Source organism: Caloenas nicobarica, chromosome 19, assembly GCF_036013445.1.
Source record: "Caloenas nicobarica isolate bCalNic1 chromosome 19, bCalNic1.hap1, whole genome shotgun sequence".
Taxonomy (NCBI): domain Eukaryota; kingdom Metazoa; phylum Chordata; class Aves; order Columbiformes; family Columbidae; genus Caloenas; species Caloenas nicobarica.
Window position 1 is genome coordinate 7,149,685 of NC_088263.1, and position 20,415 is coordinate 7,170,099.

General features: G+C 51.9%; 2 protein-coding genes across 3 annotated transcripts in view; one reads left to right on the top strand and one right to left on the bottom strand.

Moving 5' to 3' along the window:
- The window catches only part of ABL1 (ABL proto-oncogene 1, non-receptor tyrosine kinase), a 76,595-nt gene extending 65,420 nt beyond the window's left edge, over nucleotides 1–11,175 (top strand). For both annotated transcript variants that reach the window (XM_065648340.1, XM_065648341.1), the window contains exons 7-11: nucleotides 1,592–1,776; nucleotides 3,877–4,029; nucleotides 4,570–4,659; nucleotides 4,986–5,150; nucleotides 7,523–11,175. In XM_065648340.1, the coding sequence (XP_065504412.1) occupies nucleotides 1,592–1,776; nucleotides 3,877–4,029; nucleotides 4,570–4,659; nucleotides 4,986–5,150; nucleotides 7,523–9,225 (2,296 nt within the window). In that variant the 3' untranslated portion in view covers nucleotides 9,226–11,175. The remainder of the gene's footprint in view (nucleotides 1–1,591; nucleotides 1,777–3,876; nucleotides 4,030–4,569; nucleotides 4,660–4,985; nucleotides 5,151–7,522) is intronic.
- Nucleotides 11,176–16,476: 5,301 nt separating this feature from the next.
- Nucleotides 16,477–16,863, bottom strand: QRFP (pyroglutamylated RFamide peptide). The gene has a single exon (XM_065648859.1). The coding sequence runs from the start codon at nucleotides 16,861–16,863 to the stop codon at nucleotides 16,477–16,479; it is 387 nt and encodes a 128-aa protein (XP_065504931.1).
- Nucleotides 16,864–20,415: the final 3,552 nt, after the last annotated feature.

The window sequence follows — 20,415 nt, forward strand, 5'->3', positions numbered from 1 at the left end:
TGCTGCAATTATGGCTGGAGCTTTGCATTCTTCATCTGTAGAAGTGGCCTCCTAGCAATATAATGACACATCCTGCGTGAAGGTTTGAGAGTCGCTGAGCTTTTATACAAGATGTTCTCTGTGCCATAGCGTGACCTTTCCTGCCCAATTAACTGGAATATGAAATTAACACGTTTTTTTCATAGAGACAAATATGAAGATTGTGTGTAAAGTTCTAGGTGCTCCTCCAAGCCATGCATTGCGTTTGCTGCTTGAAAGGCCTGTTTAAATGCTTCTGTCAGTTAATAAAGTGAACAGTGATGCTGCAAATTAAAATTTCCAGCCCTTGATTTGCTCTGTTGAAAGTATTTCATCCCTTCAGCCTGCAGGAAGTGAACTTTAAAAACTGCTTCGTGTGAATCCCATTTGTCTGCTCTCCCATTCATTTAATTTCCTCTTATTTCTGATGACCCATTTATCTAAAATAAATAGTAACGTTTTTCCTTATCAGCCACCCCCATACCCACCTACCCAATTATTTTAAGAGTGTTTTCACAATTCACATCCATGGATTCAAATGCTGGGCTGTGACCTCATTTAATGAATCAGGAGGGAGGAGGAATTTGATTATGAAGAGGAGCTTTTATTTAGACACACATTGTAGTAATCAGCATTGATAAGAAGGTATATTCAAAAACACTGTGAAAATTTAATGGGCATCCAGTGAGACGTACTTTTAAAATTTATTCTGCTTGAGGAGAACAAGCAAGAGGCAGTGTCTGTCTCATATCTAAAGATCTCTCTCAAGCTTCCTGGTAGAATCAATTTTTAGTTCAATGTGACATAATCTCAAAGTGTTCTTAACAAAAACTAATATTAGGAGAGATATACTTCTGTGCTTTACGTTTTTATACTCATGAAGGTGCTGACATTTATACTCTGAAGGTGCTGACAGCAAGTACAAGCCAGGGAAGTGGCACATGCAACGTGCGCATCTCTCACCTGCTGGGGGAAGGCAGGTGAAAAAATGTGGAGGAAAAGCTTAATTTGCTTGTTGTCCAGTCCTCTGAAAGTACCGATAGCAGGGGCTACAGCAGGTTTGAAAAGGTTGTGTTGTAAAATGTGGGGAGGAAGAAGAGCACAGCTGGGACTGAAACCCGAGCAAGGGCTGGGGAAGGAATCGTGGAGAGCGCCGGGTGCTGGCTGGGGTGACCGACGTGCCGGAGAGGTGGGCAAGAAGGGAGACATCGCCACATCGTTTATTCAGTGCTCATCCTCAGCTATTGATAACTTAAGCACTGACATTTCTTGAAATTATTTTTATCCTGAGGGTGGCAGCTTTTATTGAAAGTGAGGGGGCTTCTTGAAGCTTTCACTTCAAATTATAAAAAAAACAACAAAAAAAAGTTTGGATGACAGTCTTGCAGAGCCAGAATGGAAAATAACTTTCTCTCTTACATGTATGTGCATAACTACATAATTTCTGTGTAATACTCTGATCAAAATAATCACGTGCAGACCCAGGTTTCCTTTGGAACAGCACGTTTCCTTGCTATCGCTACAAGTGAGATGGTAAAGACTCCTCATTGCCTATTTTTGTTCATGTTTTTAGGGATCTTGCTGCCAGAAACTGCCTGGTAGGGGAGAACCACTTGGTGAAGGTGGCGGACTTCGGCCTGAGCAGGCTGATGACGGGTGACACGTACACTGCCCACGCCGGAGCAAAATTCCCCATCAAGTGGACAGCACCAGAAAGCCTGGCCTACAACAAGTTCTCCATTAAATCTGATGTCTGGGGTAAGAATTTGCATGGACGAATTAATGCAGATTATAGTTCTTTTGCCGGGCTGTGAAATGAGGATGTTGTGAAACATTTCAGGAGGGAGCACGTTCCTTGGTTTGAGCCAAATTGTTCTGTGAGCTTGTCAGAGCGCAGGAACTAATCTCTGCTAAATCAGTGGATGCCGACCTGACTTTGTGTGTTTGAATCATTGGCAAATATGAAAATAAAGGATACTGTAGTGTTTATAGAAATGTATGAAATGGGACTGGAGGGCACTGATATTATACTATCATCTCGATGCGAGTTCTGGCACAGGACTATGAAGCAATATATTGTTATATAGTTAGGAACTTTCTAACTACTTCAAGAAGGAAAGTGAGAATCTGGTTCATTTTATGTTAAAAAAAAATTATGTGTGTATCTGTGTAGTGATAGCTTCAAGCTTGTCTTTTTGCATTTTAAAAGAATAATCTTTGGAATGAGATGAGGAGAAACGGAAGGAAAATTTGATGACAAATGGTTATTGAAGAGCCCTGAGGTGCTGGCGATAAGAGTAGGCTTAGCTAAATGGAGCTACATTCTATCGAATCTGACCGCAGAAAATCTCATTGTACTTTTAATCAGCCTTTCTTCAGGTTTTCTATCTCTGCCATAGCTGTTGGTCAAATTCTCAAAAGTGCCCAGTGACATGAGATAGAAGTTTGTGGGACGTGGTCCCAAAGGCGCTTGGAAAATGTTATCCTGACCATCTTCTATATGTAAAACAACACAGTGAAGCAGCAGTGAAGTTTTCTGGAGTTTTGAGGAAGCTGTGCAGAGAAAGGCTTTGTTCAAAGAAACTTTTAGGTAGATGCCTGATGCAAAATGTGTTATAAGTGAGAGGAAAACCCAAACCAGCCTCCCAAGGAGTGTATGATTGCTGACCGAGGTGTTTCTTCTGCTTTGGACTCAGCCATGGTGGCGCTGGCTGCTGCTGGGTATCCACTCAGCCTCAGGGATGCTGCTGAATCGCTGTGGTGGCTGCAGGATCCCTGTTGCATCTAAATAGTAGACTACTCGGGGAGGAAAGATCCAAAGGGAGTGTTGGGTATCTTTAATTAGGGTTTGCGTAGCGAGAATCGGGCAGTGGGCTTTGGGATCTGATCAGAACAAGCCGGCCGTGCCCCGGGGCCACGGCTGCTGCTGGGCACACCGGGGTTTAGACGCTTTCACCTCGCTGCCTCAAGACACCAATCAAAGAAAATTGTGCACAGAAATGTCTAATGTAAATCGCCCTTGGTGGTGGTACCATGTAATGTGATGTGATTTCCTTACTTATGCAGAATTGTAATCGCTTTCTCTTCAGGTTAAGAACAGAACAGGGTGACTGAACTAATTACATGCAGGTTGTTGAACTGGCGTTGAGTCTGTTCTGCCTGCCCGACTCCTGGGTCGGCTGCCTGACCCTGCTGCTGACCTGCATCCCCACCGACATCTGGGGCTTGAATGCCTCGTCTGCTCCAAAACCCCTTTTTGTTGTGCTCTCCCTTTTCCTGTTCAGCTTCCCCTGTGACCAAAACAGCTCATCCTCACCCCATCTTGTTGATAGCAACTGCTGAAACTTTCCCCTCACCGCTGCCTCCCTGGTTTCCCCTGTACACCATGCAGCTAGACAAGGGCACCCCAAAAACTATTTTAAAAAAAGCTATTAAAATGTGTGAGTCCTCTGGGAAGAGGCTGCAGATGAGAGGAGCTGTCAAACTGAGGGAGAGACTGCAGTGCAGCAGGGAAACGGCTTCAGCTAATCCACTGTGAAGTCTCTTAATTGTGCCTTTAATAGGACTTGAAGGATCTCAAGGCGTTCAGGTTTGAGACAACTGATACATTGAAAATTAGTCTAATTCTACCCTGTCATATCGCAGGAGACTTGTCTGTGTTGACGACGAGGCTTGTTATGCTTCTTTAACATTTAAGCTGCTGCTGAGCATGGGATCTGAGCCACCCGGAGCTGGTTTAAGTGTGCAGCACTGTTTAGTGACTGCTCCCACTAAACATCCTCTCAAATTTAAGATGAAAACAAAGCTTATTGATTTTTTTTTTCCCCTTTTTTCTTTTTCTTTCTTTCTCCGCTGCAGCCTTTGGCGTTCTGCTGTGGGAAATTGCAACCTACGGTATGTCCCCTTACCCTGGGATTGACCTGTCTCAAGTCTATGAGCTGTTGGAGAAAGACTACCGGATGGAGCGCCCCGAAGGCTGTCCTGAGAAAGTTTATGAGCTCATGAGAGCGTGTAAGTGTTCCTCAGCCCTGCAAACGCGGCTTCTTAGCTCTGCAGAGGTGCCGTAAAAGTGCCAGGATCTGGCCAGTTCCAGTGTACAATGCTGTGTACAAGTGTTTGGTTAAAACTGTTTTCCCCAGAGGATGAACACGCTATGAAACCAGCCATTCTTCTCTACTGGGAGCATGCAGGCCTGGGGGAGAGATTTGTTTTTCAGCTCGATGTTTTCTTTGTCTCCTTTTTCCTGACAGTTTAAAGAAAAGCTTGTGCTCTAAGGATGGAGCAGGAGCTTCATTAGGCTTCTTAAGGGACTGACTATTACTCTTCCACTGTGGCCTTTTGGTACGTGACTTAGCGTGATATGTTTTTTTCCAGCATTACTTTGGCTCAGTGGCGGTTTGCAGACACCCAGCACCCTTCAAATGAGGTTTCCATGTCATTATTTTATCTCGCCCATTTTATAAAAAAGGAACTGCTGTTACTGACTCGTCCTGGTGTAGTGTATGGAATGTCTCATGTGGTGGGCGGTTCTGAGCGGTGGTGTTTTCGCAGGCTGGCAGTGGAGCCCTTCCGACAGACCCTCCTTTGCTGAGATCCATCAGGCCTTTGAAACCATGTTTCAGGAATCCAGCATATCAGACGGTAGGTCTGGGATCCCTTGGACCAGCAGTTCCAGGGATGGGAAAGGGGCCAACTGCATCCTTAACTGTGTGTTTTTCATGGACTGCTTTGCAGTGAAACTCAATCCTAGGTTGTACCGCCCGGTGTAAACAGCATGGAAAGCAGAGATGTGTTTGCATTTGGGCATTTTCTGTGGATGGGCACATGTCTGATTTTAGAGGGCCAAACAGCTGAACAACCTCAAGGAACCTGTACTTTGTGTCGTTTGCTTTTCTTTTGTGCTATTAACTCTGAACAGCACAATAGTTTTGATCTTTTGTTGATCGTAGTGATTTTCTTTGTTGCAGAGGTGGAGAAGGAATTGGGAAAGAAGGGCATGAGGAGCGTAGTGAGCAATTTCCTCCAGGCCCCAGAGCTACCAACCAAAACACGAACATCGAGGAGAGCTGCTGAAAGCAAAGATGCCAACGAGGGCTTGGAGACCACACATGCTCGAGGCCAGGGAGAATGTGGTAGGTTTTAATTAAAGTCATTATTCCTTCAGGAAATACAGAGGAAAACAAAATACACGTCCAGCTCCAGGTCTTCACCTAGGAAAAGCTGACTCTGATAACAGGTGCCGTTTCTCCTTACCAGTGTTGTGTTTCTGGGTGACAGGCTGCTGAGTTTGCTTTCCTGGGTTCAGAACTCCTTTTATTATTTTTTGCAAAGGTCGATTGTTAATCTTGGGACCAGATACACACAGAGCAGCTGGGAGTGTGAGTCTTTTAACTGGGTGAGGGATTGACGCTATACCTGCCGTTGCTTAGAGGAGCCGTCAGAGTTCTTTTGACTGAATGGCTGTTGCCTGCAGCTCCCTGTGGACCAGAGCCTGAGCTCTCTGATCGTTTTCTCTTCCCACTCCCTGGTAGGAGTTATCAGTGGGATCTTCCACTGCATCTGCGTGCTGGGTAATCTGCTGTGTTCAAGCCACTTTACACTATCACGCTGCATAATTTAAAGCAGGACTATTGCTCGGGTTTAGCAAACCCCACAAGGGATGTTTCTTCACTGCTCCATCCTACCAGGTTTGTGCTTGGAGCACTGAAGAGAATTACTCTTGGCAGGTACCAAATATAATTTCAGCAAGGGACAAAGAGGTATTTACAGAATCTTCTATGAAATTAAACTCTCAATCAGTTTCTTCAACAACTTACCTTGCATTTTGAGATAATAAAAGCAGTGGTAAAATGCTGAATGTATGGAGTAGATTAGTATCTAGTTCATTTGAAAAAATAATAAGGTAAAACAAAATGCAGTGGTTTTTTTCCAGCTCCCATTGAGGGTGCCTTCTCTAACCATTCATATGACTGACCTTTCTTTTGTAATGTCAAATTCACTTAGTAGTACATGTTTCAGTAGCAGATGTATGTACATCTAGACAAAAAGGGGGGGAAAAAAAAGAGATTGTAAAATGTTGGAAAAAGAAAGTATTAGTGACTTAGAAAGGAAGGTTATTTACCATATATAGGGAATATAATTGCCTAGTATTACAAGCTTTGAAGTAAAATAACTTCATTTAAATACTTAAGGGCTTTGCGAGATTCGAGTGTAGCAGGAATAATATGATTTTAACTTTATGCTGGGAATCATTTCACTCTTTATTGTGAAAGAAAATTTTTCGCATTAAAGTTTTATTGTGGTTTCCCCTTCAATTGTCAGTGTTTCCATAGCAAGTCCAGCAGCTGGAAGCTGATGCTCAGTGCAAGCTGCTGGTTTTCTCTGGATCTCCGCTATGTGTAGACGCAGTAAGGCCATGGTCTCCTGAAGTGCCGAGAGCTCTAATGGTTGTCCAGGGCCCCATAAGTAGTTGTGTGGGAATGGCTTAACTGCAGCAGTCCTGTGGAAGTGTGCTGTCTTCTCAAAGTACACAACCATTTTTCTTCCAATTCTCCCTCCTCAACCAAAATCCCTTCCTCAACCCAAATCCTACCCATAGCGTGATGATCACCGATACGTGACTAAGCGGCATCCTCCTTTTCCCCTGCAACTCTGCTTCATCTCCCCGCGTGGCTGTAGCTGTGTGCTGCCCTGCAGGCATTCCTCCTCGGAATTAAAACGCCATCTGAGCGCCTGGCCTGGGAATGAGACCCTCTGTCAGGCAGAGACCTTCAGGACTCTGTATAAATTTATTATAAACCACTATTCATTTTTAAATATCTCTTCTACGTGGAGAAGGGGCCACCCATCATTCCTTCCTGGAGCAGGGCTGCTGGAGGAGACTCGCTACCGCTTTCTCCTGTTATTGTACAAAGCTGGCCATCTTCACGGTGGAACGACCTGCAGGGTTCAGCTGTTGAAGGGCATCTTGATTTCTGCTTGTGAAAAAGTTATTTCCATTCCCCACAAAGGTTTACACCAGGAAGGAGATGAGGAGTATCAGAATCTAAATGAACAAGGAGGCTGGGGATGGAGGTGGGTGACAGAGGTGCCTTATTAATTCAGAGGATCGGCTGTTCAAGAGACAGCAACAGCACAGGGACTAAAGCAAAGGCCTCTTAATATTCGTCTTCATCACAGTGTGAAGCTTAGACAAGTCTCCAGATGTGAGGGCAGGAGTCTGAAAATAAACATTTTGTGTTTGTATGTCACTGTTTAAATCAGAACCCTTCAGGGAAAGTAGTTTGGCAGCTGAGTCCTGTAGTGGCCACCTTAGAAATGAATGTATGCAGGACTGGGGACCGCGCTCAGTCCAGGCTTGAGTGTGGCTGCACTTGCTCTGATATTGTCTCTCTTTACAGAACCTGCACCTTCTGCAGGTGCTCCAGTGCTTTGATCCTTGAAGAAAACCAATTATTCTGGCTGTTGAAGCAATGCTCAGTAGACTCTTTTCTTTCCCTTGCAGACCCTCTGGATCATGAACCTGCTATTTCTCCCTTGCTTCCGCGGAAGGAGAGGGTGGCCCTGGAGAGCAGTTTGAATGAAGACGAGAGGCTGCTTCCGAAAGACAAAAAGCACAACCTCTTCAGCGCCCTTATCAAAAAGAAGAAGAAAACTGCCCCTACCCCTCCAAAACGGAGCAGTTCCTTCCGAGAGATGGACGGGCACCTGGACCGCCGGGTGGGTGGGGAGGAGGAGTGCAGGGATGCTGGCAACGGAGCTTTCATCGCACCCCCCGCAGACGCAGCGGACCCCAACAAGTTTCAGAGCCCAAGCAACGGGTCTGGTGTCACCAACGGGGTTGTCACAGGGAGCTCTGGATTCTTATCTCCCCACTTACGGAAGAAATCCAGCACGATGAGCAGCAGCCGAGGGGTGGCTGGTGAAGAGGAGAGTGGTTCCAACTCCAGCAAGCGTTTCTTGAGGTCCTGCTCAGCCTCCTGTGTTCCCCATGGAGCAAAGGACACCGAGTGGAAATCTGTGACTCTGCCTCGGGATTTGCAGTCCACGGGACGCCAGTTCGATTCCTCCACTTTTGGGGGACACAAAAGTGAAAAGCCAGCACTGCCTCGGAAACGGGCGAACGAGGCCAAGACTGACATTGCTGTCAGGGGAACAGTGACCCCTCCTCCGCGGCTGCTGAAGAAAAACGAAGAGACCACTGACGAAGTGTTCAAAGATACAGAGTCGAGCCCTGGCTCCAGCCCTCCTACTCTGACGCCAAAACTTGGCCGTAGGCAACCTGCCGCCCCTCCTTCCTCCAGCGTGCTCCACAAGGACGATGGAGTCAAATCCAGTGCCTTAGGTACCACTGTGACGATGGACCAAGGTTCTGCTGCCAAACCCACCCCTGTGGGGTTTGTGGGTGCCAGCAAGGCTTCCTCTGAGGAGCCACGGCTGCGGAGGCTCAAGCAGACCCCCGAGGCGACAGGGAAGGACAAAGGGAAGTTATCGAAGCTGAAACCGGCCCCTCCAATTCCGCTGTCTTCATCCTCCATCGGCAAGTCCGGGAAGGTTTCTCACAGCCCCAGCCACGAAGCAGCAGCAGCAGATGTGACGTCTGGGCCAAAATCCAAACAGTTGACTCAGGTTGGAGAGGCTGTGAGCAGTGATGCTGTCAAGCCGAACCAGTCAGGGGAAGGTGTGAAAAAGCTGGGGATCCCCTCAGTACCAAAGCCACAGTCTTCTACAAAACTGCTGATGAGCACAGCGACCCCAGCTGCCTCTTCCTCAGCTGTACCCTCTGCCCCTAGCGGGGACCAGCCATCATCTACAGCCTTCATCCCTCTCATATCTACCAGGGTCTCGCTGCGGAAGACGCGTCAGCCCCCGGAGAGGATCGCCAGTGGTACCATCACTAAGGGAGTGGTGTTGGAAAGCACCGAGGCTCTACGGATCGCCATCAGCAAGAACTCTGAACAAATGGCAAGCCACAGCGCTGTCTTGGAGGCTGGCAAGAACCTCTACACCTTCTGCGTGAGCTATGTGGACTCCATTCAGCAGATGAGGAACAAATTTGCTTTTCGGGAGGCCATCAACAAGCTGGAGAATAACCTACGGGAGCTCCAGATCTGCCCAGCAACAGCTGGTAGTGGTCCAGCAGCCACCCAGGACTTTAGCAAACTTCTCAGTTCAGTGAAAGAAATCAGTGACATTGTTCAGAGGTAGCAGAAGCCAGGTTAAAAAAAAAAATTACAATGGGCCAAAGCCAACTGTGGAGAGAGTAACGTGTGGACTGACAGAGGAACGGGGCATCCAGGTTAGGGCTGTGCCAAAGCCACAGACTGTGAGCAGACGCCCCAGCTCCAAAGGGCAGGGCTGTGTTCAAGAGGCACTTTCCACCCTCTGAACTCAGCTTCCCTGTGTTTCATATACTCATAACCGTCTCATCTGTGGAGTTCTTGCCTTGTGGACTACAAGTCTAAATGCTGATATCACACCATGCCTTCTTATTAATATTTTATTGTTCTGGACAGACCATTAAGACTGAAGCCAGACTGATGGACACTGAGATGCCATCCTCCTCAGGAGGACTTTCTGCTGCGTTTTCTTCCCCTCCCTCTGCCCCACCGCACACAAGGATGAGTGTTTGAATAGCAATATACCCACTGTGTTTCTTGCAGAGTTGCAGCACGTGTCCCTGGCCTGAGTCTGACCCTTATGTGATGTTAATGCAGTAGACTTGGCGCTTGGGAGGGAAGGGGGAATAATTGTTACTGTAAGGGGTTTTTTTAATGACAGAATGCTACAAGCGATGTTTGCCCAAATTCTTCCTACGATTCCGCTTGCTGCCCTTCATTTCTGTGTTTTCAGTAATTTCTTGTTGGACCCAAGTGAATTCCCTGGGTTCAAAACGTTGCAGGCAGCACCCACTGGTGTTTGGGGATCTCCCTTTGGTAGTGAAAAAGGACTGGAGAAGGTCTGGAGAAGGATGTGCTGTCGCACCCTCATGATATCTGACATTAACAGGGCTGGTGTTTGGGGTGGAGGCTGCAGGGGTTGGGGAGCAGGAGGCGTTGCTTTCTGAAGGACAGGAGGGTTGCAGGAGGGGGAGAGAGCTCAGGATGAGTTCAGAGACACCACTGTGCCTCCAGCATTGTTTGGCTGAGCTTGCACATCGCAGACGGGCCAGAATTGCTGTTTCTCTAGCTGAATTTCCAGACTTTTTTACTCTTTGAGCAGAGGTGGGACCTGGCTTCTGCGCTCCCGTAGAGACCTGGGCTCTGGGGGACTGCGGCGCCTCCCTTTCCGTGCCGGCGTGAAGCTCAGATGCCAGGACTTTGGGATTAAAACTGTCACTACCTTCATGCCGCCGTGTTCCATCCAGCATCACACGAGGATCTGTGAAGACTGCGGACGCTTCTCTTGGGCGCATCTCTCGAGGAACCTGCGCCAAACGCTGACAGCAGGACTCTGCGCTTCCCTTCCGAGGTCCTGTGACCTTCCCAACTAATGCAACGCGACTGGGAGCTAACTGTGACTTGTGACAGTAGTGAAAGAACAAGGTTTAGGGCTATTAACAGTGCAATGTAACTCCTCTTAACAGTTCCAAACAAGAGAAAAAAAGCATTTTCCGTGTCCCATTCCCCTGTAACTCTTGTGACCCCTCTCGTGTATCTTAAACGCTAATTGCCTTCAATTGTATTTTATTCTGTTCTCTTTGGAACTGTTTGTTTTGTATATGATTTCTTGTAGTTCACTCGTGTGTGTTCACACCACTTCTCGCCCTCACAAACAGCCGTGACTTAACACATGACAAATGTTTGAAAGGAAATACACACTTCTGCCACAGGCTGCCTTGGAAAATGTAAGAAAAAGAAAAAGAAAAAAAAAACAAACACAAGCCTTGGACTGTCTCTTTCCTGGAGGTACTGTTTTTACTTTGATAACATACTGTGCCACTATATTATACATTTGTATCTTGTTATTACACACTTTTGTAGACTTGTCTTTTTTACAGTGTGTAAATAGCTTTGTCCTTCATCTCTGTGATACTTAAGGGGGTTGTTTCCCCTTTGATTTGGTCCAGTACAGATTGTTTCTGTACACGACTTTCAATTCTTCCTCCTCTCTTCCTCTATTTTCCATTTTTTGATTTATTTTTTATTCCAGTCTCTCTTGCCTAGTATATTTAAAAATAAATCAATGTTGAGGAAAACCCGTGTTTGTCTGTTAGTGAGACTTTTCCAACCCAGTTACCTCCCCTTAGACTCCACATCCAAAAAGGGGGGTTCCCTGTTTGGGTGGTTCATTGGGGGCTGGTCGGAGCTGGGCAGCAGCGCCTTCCACGGCCTTTGGATCTGGCTCTGAAAAATCGGGAGAGAAAAAAGATGCACAGAATAACGGCTGTGTCATCACCTCTTCCAAAGCAAAGACTTTGCTGTTGCCTTCAATGAGATTTACATCGGAGATTTGACTCGAAGCTTTTCTTCCTGTTAATTTTTTGTATTCTGTAGGTCAGCTGCTCTTGTTTTTTCCCTCCTGCTCTATAAAACAGCCTCTGAGTTTCTCTCCTCGGACAGCTCTGGCTGCTCCCTCCTTCGTTTCCAGTTGTTCGCTGGCTGAGGCTCCTTGGGTGAGATGCTCTGAGTGCAGACCTGGAGTGTGGAGCTTCCCACTCGCTGCCCTGGAGATACCAGCACATCACACGGTGCTCCCTGTGCGGCTTTACTGCCTAAAAATTGGAAATAACATTTCCAAAAATCCATACTTATTTTCTGTTTTCAGACTACAGCCTCTCCAGCAAATCTTGTGGGAGGGACAGATCCAGGTGCTAAGCAGCCCCCCAAATGAGACACTGCCTTGATTAATGAAGGCGTTAAAGAGCAAAACAGGGTGAGAAGGAAACGAGGGCAGATGAAAGCGAGTGATGTGCCTGAGGTCCTGCACTTGCTCAGAGATGTTTCAGGGCTATAACCCAGCTCATCCAATTTCTGTTCCCCTTGACAAGTCCCTAGTGAAATCTGTCGGTCCTGGCGTAGGGAACCCCCCGTTCATGGGCCACGGGAACAAGGCTCGTCGCAAACCTTGTCCTGCTCTGACAGCGATTGCATCGGGCTGCTTGGAATGAGTGTGAGACGAAAAGAGGAGAGAGGAGGATGCTGTGGGCAAGTAGAAATGTAATGAATGGCCTGCACTTGGCAAGGCTTGGGCTGCTTTTCAGCAAAGTGTCCTGTGGATGCACACGCGGAGCTACAAGGGGTTCCTGGTTGGTTTGTGACAACGGCAGTCGGCAAAAATCTGCATCCAGGCTGCTCTTGGTGTACATCTCTCGCCTGAGGACTCGCAGACGGTGAGTAGCTGTGGGTTGAGGGAAGATCTGGAGAAGCTTAACCTGCCCCTAAATACAACTGCACCTGGTGATCTTCATCTCTGCTGCTCCGGGACTGGCCTGGGTGCCGTGGGACTGACCTTGCTGGGGAAAACCCCGGGATCTGCAGAGCTGGGAGTGAAGGAGAAGGGGATTAAAGGCTAAATTTAGCTGAGTACAGTAGGAGTTGATTTAACAGATCGATGCATTTAACAGTTTGATTGCTCAAATTTTCAAGGCTATTGAGCTTGAAAGTGAGAGTGCTCTGGGGGAAAAATAGCTGTGTTTGTGTTTTTGTTTTGGTTTTCGTGTCTTTCAAATTACAATGTCCTCTCTTTCAAGTTTTCCTTTAATGTCATCCTGCCTTCTGTTGAGAAGTTGCTTGTCACAAGATGTAAAATGTGGTCAGTGTTTTACGCTCACTTCTTTTTTCTCCAAAAAAAAAAAAAAAAAAAAGAAAAGAAAAATTGCCTGTGTTGTGGAGATGCTGGTGGAGCAGCGGCACTGTGGGGTGTGCGGCAGCGCTGCCTGCCCGGGGATGAGCAGGGACCAACTGGCAGCCTCTCCCTTCTTTGACATTAATCCTTTCACGATTGAAGAGAGAGGAAAATGCACCTAAGCTCCGTGTCACCTCTGAAGAGAGGGTTTGTGGCATCATGTGTGCATCGCAAAGCACAGGGCGAGATGGTCCATGGTAAGCCCAGCCCGGGCGGGCAGTGGTGCTCCCGGATTACGCAGCTTCTCCGCCCAGCGCTGATGCCCTGGCAGTGGAGCTGGTGTCCCTAGAGCTGTGGGTTAGGGACAGCCCTGCAAGTCATTTGGCTGTTTAGGCTTGGCTCCAAGCTGTCCTCCCGGGCAGTGGAGGGCTGCTCGGTGTTTTTTCAGCAGTAGATCCAGCTCAGCAGATGGTTTACCTGCAAACCAGGTTACGCTCAACTGTTTTCCCAGCAATCGCCCCCATGTTGAAGGTTACGTGTTTGTCCTGACATCCAGTCTGCTGATAAAGGTCCCACCTGTGCCCCTGGGCCCGCGGTGCTGAATGACCCGGTTATGATGCATTAGCCCCTTCATGAGTCCCTTGGATGTGATTGAACCCGCCTCTCTTTACAGAGGATCTGCTTGGGCTTCTGAGATTTACTGATCGTGTTGTGTGTGTTTGTGGGGCTGCTGGGGATGGGGGAAAGACGCCGAGCAGCTGACAGGAAAGGAGCAGACGAGCAGAGATGGAGCTGGTGCCAGGATGAGGGTTGTACCCTGGTCAGGGAGGGACAACGGGGTGTTTTATAGAGGCTCCCAGCACCGGTGATGGTGGCAGCAAGTCTCTGCATTGGGGTCCACGGGCTGTGTGTAGAGTATCCAACACGTGTCTGATGCCCTGTCTACACTCAGCTCTGCCGCAGTGAATCCGGTCCCTTACGGTTCGGTGTGTGGGCTCTCAAAGGTGTTGGGGTCTGGGCGTCCCCCTGGGAACTGCCCCGCAAAGGGACCCGGGAGGGGAGGAATTGGGAGGGGACGCAGGTTCCCATGGGAGCTGGATGGGAGACACCAAGTCCAGGATGCAGGGATGGGCTTTCCAACCTCTCGGGGGTCACTCCTGGTGTGTTCCCCCCTCCTTCCTCCCAGACAACACCCCCAGACTCCAGGTATTTATTTTCCATTCACTTTTACCTCCTGCCCCCCAGCATCAATCACCAAGGACAATAACAAAGAGCCTGGCCCGCTGCCTTTTCCCAAGCACATCGCCATCCAGCTGAGGGCTGGTCCGGGGGTGCCGCAGCCCCTTGCACCCCACGTCACAGGCTGCGGGGAGCGGGGGGACAGCATCGCCCCCACGACACGGAGCTGCCCATCACGGAGCCCCCTGGGCGTAGGGACTGAGCCCAGCTCCATCCCACCCGCCAGGTAAGTGCTGTGGGAAGCACTGACTTTTACTTTTAAATAACTTATACAGAGGGTTATTGCGCTTCAATCAAAGCCTCGTTATACCTGGGGTTTTATCATGCTGCTCTGAGCCTTTTCCTCTCCTGGGCTTGAGAGCAGGAGCCCAGACGTCCCCCCCCAGCACCGCGCAGCAGGTTTCCTTTCCCTTCACGCAGCAGCCGGTGCCGCTTTTCCCTGCAATGATCCATCACCGCAAAGCCAGGGCTTCACTCACTAGCCCAGTGTTGCTCCAAAATTCTTTCCCCTTCCTCCCACCCCTCCATTCCAGCGCAGGGTAAAATTGATCAGTGCATATTTATTGATGGTTTGAACACTCAAAAGAAAGGGAGGGGAAAAAAAAAAAAAGAGATGTTGCCATAGAAACATCAATAAAGCTCCCGTGATGTGAGCGCTGCGCCTGCGTCCCCCGAACCGGTGGCCTTTGGTAGGGTGGGAGTCGAGAGGGGTCGGAGGTGGGTTTGGGGGTGCCCGGGGTGGGGGGGCCGGGTGGGCTAAGCCCCCCCGAGTGCCAGCGAGTCTGTTGGTGACTGCTGTGGTCCCTGCGGTGTGATGGTGACCGCAGCAGAGATGCAGGGGAAGGAAAACACCCGTCCTCTCCTTCGCCATCCTCGGGCAAGGGCCAAATCCCAAATCATCTGTATCCTGCAAACCCGGAGTCCCCGTTCTGCACTCGTGGGGCTGTGACCCACATGTAGCTCCCAGGAGGACCCTGCACCCCGTCGCTCCCCCCCAGGCCTGGCCACCCCACGGCTGCTGTTTGCCACCCCCGGTTCGCCCCCATTCGCTTCGCTTATCCCCTGCTCCCGCTGCCAGAGCAGCTCGCGCCAGTGCCGGCAGCGCTCTATTAAGTGGCCTGTCTGCGTGATGGATATTACAATGCACCTCTCAGAGCCTGATTTTTATGTTGGTTTTTTTTTTAATCCCCAACCAGGTCCTGCCACAATCTTTGATTTTGAGGGTGCAGTTTAGAGCTTGCAAATAATTGCCCTGCTTCATTTTTGTGCCTGCGATGAAATATTAGCAGTTGTTAGGGGTCTAACTCGCTGTTAGTGCCTGCAAGCCAGGTAGTTGGATCTCTGCAGCGGCAGGCACAAAAGTGAGCATGGTTGTTGGCATCGGCAGAGGTAAATCTGCCCAAAGGAGGAGAAGGCAGTGGCTGAAGAGTGGGGCTTGTCCTTTGCAGCCGTGGCTGAGCTGTTTTTTGGGGCTAGCGATTCCCCAAGCTGCACCGTTGGCGGCAGAGGGACTGGAGAGCAGGAGGACACTGGGGACATGTTGGTGGCCCCAGGTAGGTGCAGAGGTCCTTGTTTCAGCCCCTTTGCATCCCAGTTTCTGCAGCAGCTGCAGCTGGGAAGAGATGGTGATGAGGCCAGGTTAGGAAGGGTCAGGCTTTCAGGCAAGCGCTGGGGTGATGTGACAAGGACGCCGAAGGTCAGTTATCACCATCTCACCCTCGCAAGGACTCTGGTGGCACCCGAGGACGGGTCTTGGGGCGGTGGGACAGCAGGACTGGTGATGCCAGGGCAGGTTTCCGTGCTCACGCTGGGGATTTCTAAGGACAAGATTTTCTCTAACCCCACTGCTCTGGTCCGGTTTGCACGCAGGAGTTGGCTCTTCCAAGTGGCATCCTGACGCTAAGCAGAATTTGCTGCCGGAGGGATTTTTCTGTAACAGGCAGGAGAGCAGCAACTCTGCAGCTCCGCAGAGAGCTCGGAGAGACCTGCTCCTCCCTGACAGCCCTGCCTGGGACAGGCCATCTCCAGGGGACTCTCACCACCAGGACAACCCCTCTGTGACCCTCCAGCCTCGCTGCCTGGCCCGGCCGGCTCTGCCTGTCCTGGGGTGACATCCCCGCTCTCAGCCTGCTCCGTGGTGACCTGGCGCAGGGCGTTGCACTGTGCCCCGGGACAGGCTGCCTGTGACTGGGGAAGGGACATGGGGGCTTCTTTTCAGGGCAGGTACCTCTTCTTCCATTGCAGCGGCTGGTAATGGGGATGTGAGATCTGTGGCAGGGCTGCAAGTGGAACAAACGCGATGTCCCCCCTCCCCAAGGCAATCCCAGCAGCAAACCCCCCAATCCCCTTTTGTCCAAGCAAACCCAGGCGAGATGGAACAGCAGGACGGGACGGGGTGACCCGCAGGACGTGGGGGGGGTCGAGTCCAAGTCCTCATCTCCCGAAGCGGAAGGTGAAACCCCCTTTTTTCCTGTCGTAGCCGTTGAGCTCTTCGGCCAGGTCCCCCAGCGTGCCGCTGCGCTTCTCCCCTCCCGCCGGCAGCAGCGGGGACCCCCCCTGCCTGCCCAGCCGCTGCCCGCTGCCCTCCTTGCCGCGGCCCCGCGGCCCCCGGGCGATGCCCAGCAGCCTGCTCAGCTCCTCGCCGCCGCTCCGCGTCCCTCCTGCCCTCCAGCCGGCACCCGAGTCCTCGGCCACCGCTGGCCAGCTGGGCTTGAGCGCCGTCCCTTCCCTGGGCTCTCCCAGCTCCTGCCGCTCGCTGCGGGGGAAGCAGGTCCCCAGGCTCAGGAGGAAGAGGCAGGACAGCGAGTAGGGTGCTCTCATCTGGGGAGAGCAGAGGAAGGGAAAGACACGTCGGTAAACCACAGAGCATCCTCGGGCAGCGGTTAAAGCAGCAGCATGGATGTGTGAGTACAGAATCACAGAATCAGAGAACAGTTTGGGTTGAAGGGCCCTTCCCAGCTCCCCCGGTGCCCCCCCTGCCCTGAGCAGGGACATCTGCACCAGCTCAGGTTGCTCAGAGCCCCGTCCAGCCTGGCCTGGGATGTCTCCAGGGATGGTTCAGCCACCACCTCTCTGGCCAACCTGGGCCAGGCTCTCACCACCCTCAGAGGCAACAAGTTCTTCCTTGTGTCTAGTCTGAATCTCCCTCCTTTAGTTTAAAACCATTACAAAGGGTAGAAGGCTGCCCTCAGCTAGCATGCATTCCCCATCCCTGCTGCAGCCCTGCCACCCCATAGCCTGTGAGAAAACCCCTCCAGCCTCCTCCTGCAGCCCCCCCAGACCCCGCGGCAGTGGGGGTGCTGGGGGGGTCTGAGTTCTCTCTGTCTCTCCCCTCCCTCCTTCAGACCTGCTCCGCTTCATCTTTAGCCACTCTGTGCTCGCAAATTACAGCCTTGCAGCTGCTCCCCTGCTTTGCAGCTCTGCTCAGATGGGGGGGCTGAGGGGGCTATTACCCGGGCCGGCTGATGGGGTCCGGAGCCACCGGCTCCTCTTAGGAGCTCTGCGGGGAGGACTTAAGTGCATTCGCCTGAGCCGGCCTCATCTTCGCATCGCGCAGGTCCTACCTGCTGTGCCTGGTTAATGCGAGTGCGGAGGAAGGTGCTCGAGATCCTTCTGCTTTATGGGGCTCGGAGGTGCCCCCCCGGCAGCAGGGTCTGCTGAGCAGCGCGGGGGGAGCGCGGTCCTGGGCTGCGGGCGGCAATGCCGCAGGCATCCGGGGTGACCTTGACACAGGCAGGATGCTCTGCGTCCCCTTCCTTCTCCAAGAAAGGCTCAGAAAGGGGAAATGAACTTTATTCTTCTATTATTATTATTCGCTGCTGCAGATGTTGCACTGCTGGTGACAGGGGCCAGGGTGTCTACCCTGCGATTGCGGGGTGGGGGGTTGCTGTGGGTGCCCCCTCTCTCCTGTGCCGGACCCGGCTGTGCCTACCACCAGCCCTTGCCTCCTTGCTGCCTGTGCTGCTGGTGCCAAGCAGACACACAGGGGAAGACAGACAGACAGACAGACGGACAGACAGACGGACAGACAGACGGCCTCCAGCGACTCACCTCTCTGCCTTGGGTGATGCCCCTGCGCCGCCTGCCCTGGCCCTGCTCCGTGCTGCCCCGTGCCCAGTCTGAGCTGGCCAGTCGCTTCACCCACTGTTAAATACCCACCGGTGCTAATTACCCACCTGCGCTAATTGCCATGTCACCCCTTGAGCGCGTGGCCGGCCGGCAGGGCTGTGGCTGCAGAGAACAGGGGATGGGGGGGATGAGGGCTGGCCGAGCGCCACAATGGGAGCGCGGCACCATCGCTGATTAACACGCCTCCTTCGTTAGCTGCCTCGTTTGGAGGAGAGGCTGGGTGCGCCATGCCGGAGCTGGCCTTGAGTCACCGGCAGCTCGTGGGGACACTGGCGGGAAGGTCTCATCTGGGGACACAAGTGTCCCCCACCCCCTTGGCTGGTGCATTCTTGTGTGCAGCTGTTGGGGTCCCAGATGTGTGTGGGCAAGTGGTGGGTGCACAGGCACCACCGGAGCCCCCCGTGCCCCCAAAACCGCTTCCCCCGTCCTTGGCCAGCGCACGCAGCCACTGCTGCTACAGCGCGGTCCCCAGCGCCTGGCACTCAGCTGTCCCCTCCCGGGTCCCCCTGGCCTGGGGCAGAGCGGGGTGTGGGGTGGGCAGCAGGACGGGGCTGGGGGCATCGCTCGGTGCTGCCCACCAGCGCAGGCAGTGGGAGCGGGTCCCCTCGTCACCAAGACCTGCCACCACCCTCTGTCCTGTCCCCGGGGCCACCCCAAGGCCGCCGGTGCCCCATCCCTGCCCCACTGGTCTCCCCAGCCCTCCCGGCAGTTTTGCAGAGCGGTTTGGGCAGGTCGAGCCTTGAGCACGGCAGGAGCTGCGGTGAGCCGGTGCTGCTGCCTGTGCCGTCACCACGGTAGGTGCCTCCGGCGATGTCCCCGCACGGCGCCATGGGCACAGCCACCGACACACCGGCTAACGATGAGTTCCTTTTATTAAGGAGTTTAGAAAGTCCACATGTACAGCGTGGGACACCACTCACACATGACCTAGACGTCACGGCACCGCTACACACCATGACCCGGCCCAGGGCTCCGTGGGGAAGGTACGTGACACCATCCCGGACCTGCGGCCACCCCTGCCCACCCCTCTCCGGGGACGTGTCACCGCGGACGGGTTTAAGCCTAATCCGGGGGCACGGAACGACGCGTGCGCTCTTGGGAATTATCCTGGGAAATCCTGCGTCTCGGCATGGATTAAATACCTCTCGCGCAAGTCAAAACAAAACCATTGGGGGGTCGTGGGTGACATGGACAGTTACATAAGGGTGTGCTACTGACAACCTGCACATACAATGTCCCCTCCCCAGCACGGAAAAACACCGGTGGAGGGGTCCAGGGAGGGGACGAGCCTTCCTGCTCGGGCACATGGCTCCGTGTGCCTTCTTGTCCTGAAAACAAGTGCTAGAAAACTCAGCTACAGCTAATCCACCGAAATAAAGGAACAAAAAGTAAAGATGGGTGCTGGGCTTCCCATCTCTGTGGGACCCTTTCCGGAAGGTCTGACCCTCGGGAGCTACAGGGGCTCCTGCTCTTGTACTGGCCGAGAGGTGCCAGCACCGAGCACCCCAAAACGCCATCGCTGGGGGAGCCAGCCTGGCCGGCTGCTCCGGGCAGGGTTGCTGGGGATGGGGCCGGTGTCTGTGCTCGGGGCTTGTCCTCACCGGGGGCTCCGAGGGATGTCCCTGGCAGAGGGGAAAGCTGCCATGATCCCCAGTGCATTGTCTGTCTCCATTTCCCCATCAGGACAGGCAGACGGCGACTTGCCCCGCGGGAAAAAGGGCTCATCCAGCACAGGATCCAGGGAGGAGAAGGCTTAAAAAATGAAGCATGTGGGGAAATATAGAGCTGCCACAGCTGTGAAGATCAGCCTTTGATCTCCCAGTGCCTTAAGCCTGCCTGGAAATGGGGACGGCGGCAGCTTCCCTCCCCTCCTCGGGCAGTCTGTCCATCCAACAGTGTTTCTTGGGGCCAGGGCCAGTGCAAGGGCTCTGCTCCTTCTTGCTGCTGCGCACAGGCAGAAAATCATGTAAAGGATGGCGAGGTCCCAGCTGTCCCACTCCCCTCCCTGTTCCCACACATCCTGCTCAGGCTTGGGCTTTTTTTTTTTTTTTTTTTGTTAAAATCCCCCCTTTGAGTCTTCAAAGGGAGCCAGAGGGAGAAGTCAGCCCCACACCACGCAGCAGCTCCTCCTCAGGTCGGCCGGTGCGAGGCATCGCCTGCCGCCCGTTATCAGAGCCCTGCAGATGTAAAGCCCCACTCAGGGCTTCTTTTTGCAAAAACCTTAATGGGATTTGAAGAAATGAA

What these genes read in the sequence shown, in the direction of transcription:
- QRFP (XM_065648859.1), bottom strand. Translation starts at nt 16,863, where the DNA reads ATGAGAGCACCCTACTCGCTGTCCTGCCTCTTCCTCCTGAGCCTGGGG.